The sequence below is a fragment of the Camellia sinensis genome, chromosome 14, assembly GCF_055761805.1.
Source record: "Camellia sinensis isolate YWXY chromosome 14, ASM5576180v1, whole genome shotgun sequence".
Classification (NCBI taxonomy): Eukaryota; Viridiplantae; Streptophyta; class Magnoliopsida; order Ericales; family Theaceae; genus Camellia; species Camellia sinensis.
This window is the reverse complement of record NC_138974.1, coordinates 143,077,136-143,080,641: the sequence shown is the minus strand read 5'-3', so window position 1 is coordinate 143,080,641 and position 3,506 is coordinate 143,077,136. Positions and strand designations below refer to the sequence as shown.

At 31.9% G+C, this 3,506-nt stretch overlaps 1 protein-coding gene across 1 annotated transcript; it reads left to right on the top strand.

Moving 5' to 3' along the window:
• The first annotated feature begins 621 nt into the window (after positions 1–621).
• On the top strand, positions 622–1,797 carry LOC145807357 (uncharacterized). The gene is made up of 4 exons (XM_082905346.1): positions 622–1,051; positions 1,220–1,442; positions 1,554–1,686; positions 1,768–1,797. Exons 1-4 carry the CDS (start codon positions 622–624, stop codon positions 1,795–1,797), a joined length of 816 nt encoding a protein of 271 aa, XP_082761472.1.
• The last annotated feature ends 1,709 nt before the right edge of the window (positions 1,798–3,506 follow it).

The following is a 3,506-nucleotide window of genomic DNA, read 5'->3' as shown; positions in this document are numbered from 1 at the left end:
ATTTGACCCATATAATAAAATAAATTTTGTGTTGTCAATTTTGTCAATTTAATTTCTTATTTTTTAAAATTTATTTTAAATTTAAATTAGTTGTCTATTTTCATTGAATAAAAATGATGAAAAAATAATATTTTAATCATTAAACTCATTATAAATGTACATAAAATGTCAAAAAAACCATTTTTTATTGATTTTAGTGATGTTTTTTTAGAACATTAGAATATGCTTCATTATGTAGATACGTTATTTACAAATTTAGCCAAATTATGTGCTGGCATAATTACAAATCTAGCAACTTTGGAAATACAAAGAAAATCAAAATAGCTACGTAGATGCTTTAATATTCTTAATAATTAAATACTTGGGGCTTCCTTTGGGGGCTAATCCTAGCAGGAGGAGTACTTGGAAACCTGTTCTTGATAAGTTCAAACAAAAATTGTCCACATGGAAGAGAAGGTTGTTATCTTTTGCTGGGCGCTTAACTCTTATTAAATCTGTAATGTCTAATCTGCCCATTTATTATCTCTTACTGTTCAGAATTCCTGCTGGAGTGGCAAAGGAAATTGAGAGAATGCAATCTGCATTTCTTTGGGTGGATCCAATCTCAGAAGGAAAGCACATATGGTCCGGCGGGAGGTGGTTACTAAGAATAAGAAATTAGGTGGGTTAGGGTTGAGGAGGATTAAAAGTTTCAATCAATGTCTTTTGCTGAAATGGTGGTGGAGATTTGGTATAGAGAATAAATCCATTTGCAAGGAAGTGATTTGCTCCAAGTATGTATCATTGGATAGAAGATGGACACCACAGTTAATAGGCAGAGAATCCAAGATCTTATCGGATATCATTCAGGCTGTTCCGTCCAATCCAGAGCTGCATCACTTTTATATCACTAATTCTCATATTGTTCTGGGGGATAGGAGGAGAGTTCGATTTTGGATAGACAAGTGGGTGAGTAATGTATGTCTAATGGATGAATTCCCAAGGCTCTTTTCCTTATCTAATGATAAAAATGGTGTGGTTAGGGTGTTCTTTGAAAAAAGAGAAGAGAATGGTGGCTGGAACATGGACTTTAGAAGACCACTGTTGGTCTAGGATGAGGATGAAGCTAACAGACTTTTTAATATATTGAACTCTGCATTAGTTCTATGCAATACCAGATCTGATGAGCTCAAGTGAGGTGCAGACCCATCTACTCTTTTTTTTTTTTTTTTTTCTTCAGTATATCTTTGGAGTGAATCACATTTGGGTCCAATATTACCAGTGGCTACTTCAATTTGGAATAATTTTGCTCCTTCAAAAGTGGAATTTTTGGGTTGGATGGCTTGGCTGGGTAAGATTAAAACTTCTAGTTTCCTCCATAGAATTGGAATTCTAACAGGGAATGTAAATCTTGATTGTGTTTTCTGCCATAATGAGATTGAATCTGTGGAACATATTCTATTGTATTGTCCTTTTGTTTGGTTGCTTTGGTCTAACATTATACGATGATGGGGTATGCAGTGAGTGCTACCAGGTTCAATGAATGGACTGTTGAATTGGTGGTCTGGTTATAGAATGAAGAAGCTGGAAAAGAAAATTTGGATGGTTCTACCTCTGGCTATCCTCTGGTCTACCTGGAAGCATCGAAATGATTGCATCTTTAATGGTTCTCAATCAAACTTGGAAGACCTGTGTGAAATGGTGAAGGTTCGTGTAGCTATGTGGCTCAAAGCCTCACCAATTCATGTGGAGTTTTCTATTAATGACCTGGTCTTTAACCTGCCATAGGTGAAGTTCTATATTAGAAATGGAGGTTGAATGATCTGGAGCAAATCTGGTGACATATTTACTCTACTGATTTTACTCTACTGCTAGTACTCTGTCTATCCTTATGAGCTCTTTGGTTCATTAGTCCATCAATAAAGTGAATCTTTTCTGGATCCTGGAACAGAAGAAGTGTTTGTTTTGAATAGTTGGATGTTTGTATGAATGGTGTTCATGGTAGTTCAGGTCTGGCCAGGTCTCATGTTGTTTGCTGCTGATATTTGTGAATGTACTGCTGATTGTCTGATTTGGCTTCTTGACTCATTGGTTTCCTGTTTCTACTGATTGAATGCACTGGTTTCATGCTGTTCTGCTGGTATTTGATGTTTGTGTTTGTGTTTCTTGTTGGTATTTGTGAATGCACTGTTGTTCCGCTTCTGGTCTCATGGCAATAGTGGTATGCACACTGGTGTTTGTGCTTCCTGCTAATTGATGAAGTTTTGGTGATTGGTCTATTTGCTAGTTCTGAACTGGTTGATGGTTTGTGTGGAGTTATTGGTTAAGGCTGCAAAGTAATTGGCTTCTCTTGTCTTCCATCTCAGTGGCTGCAAAGCATCATAGCTTTTAGTTGTTCTATTTGCTTTTGGTTGTCCTTCTCTTTGGGTGTCTTTTGTTGGTTCCTCACCAATCCTGGGTCGAGTGCTAACATATGATTGCACTTTCTTTGCGGTGCCAACCAAGTTGGGATCATTAAGTTTAGTTATGATGCTCTCTGCACTCCCCTGCTTTGTTGGTGTAATTTTGCATATATTATGCCTCTTTCATCAATAAAGTTTTATTTTACTGATCGAAAAAAAAAAAAAAAAAAAAACAATCTCCCATTCCAGCAGTTTGATCAAAACTAGACAATTAGTAAATATTGAGATGCATTGAAGCCCTTGACTATTTACTCATTCAGTTTAGTGATTAAAATATTTTTTTTATCAAATTTACTTAATAAAAATTGACAGATAATTTAAATTGAAAATCAATATAAAAAAAATAGAGTTTAAATTAATAAAATTAAAAATTTAGAATTTAGAATTTGTTTTATTACAAGGATCAAATCTTGAGATTTTATTTTATTTTTTATTATTATTATTTTTTTTGTAATTTCCCCCCATTGTTTATATGTATGGTACTCAAATACTATTTTTAAAAACTTTATTATGCATTTTTGTGACAAATATGACGTATTTTTCCTGTTAAAGTTACAATAATTTGTGATTCATAAATAAAATTATACATTATATATTTGTGTGGTAATGTTATATATTTTTTGATTTGAAAATATTTGAATAAAAAAATGTGTAATATTACAACAAAAATATATAATATTACCACAAAATATTAACTTTATTTCTAAATTATAAATTATGATAATTTTACCAAAAAAATTACGTCATATTTATTACAAAAATACATGATATGAGTAAATTACACTTTGTCCTTTTATTTTGACCATTTTCTCACCTTATCCCCTAAAATTAATTTTTTTCATTTTAACCATCGCGTTTTAAACTATCTAATTTATTTATAAATTTAATTTTTATTCAAAATTAGATAGAAAATATAACGTTAACTGCCATATAACATAAAAATATATATTATTTTATTAATAAGATATTTTTATACCACGTGATTTTTAATACGTCATTTTTTGTCTAATTCTGAATAAATAATATTATCTTTCTGTATCCCATCTAAGATGATATTATCAAAGT

Excerpts from the sequence above, each read along its gene's own strand:
- LOC145807357 (XM_082905346.1), top strand. The coding sequence starts at position 622 with ATGGTCCGGCGGGAGGTGGTTACTAAGAATAAGAAATTAGGTGGGTTA. Across the intron at positions 1,052-1,219 it reads TGAAAAAAGAGAAGAGAATG|TATATCTTTGGAGTGAATCA; the intron begins GTGGCTGGAACA and ends TTTTTTCTTCAG. Across the intron at positions 1,687-1,767 it reads ACCTGTGTGAAATGGTGAAG|GTGAAGTTCTATATTAGAAA; the intron begins GTTCGTGTAGCT and ends AACCTGCCATAG.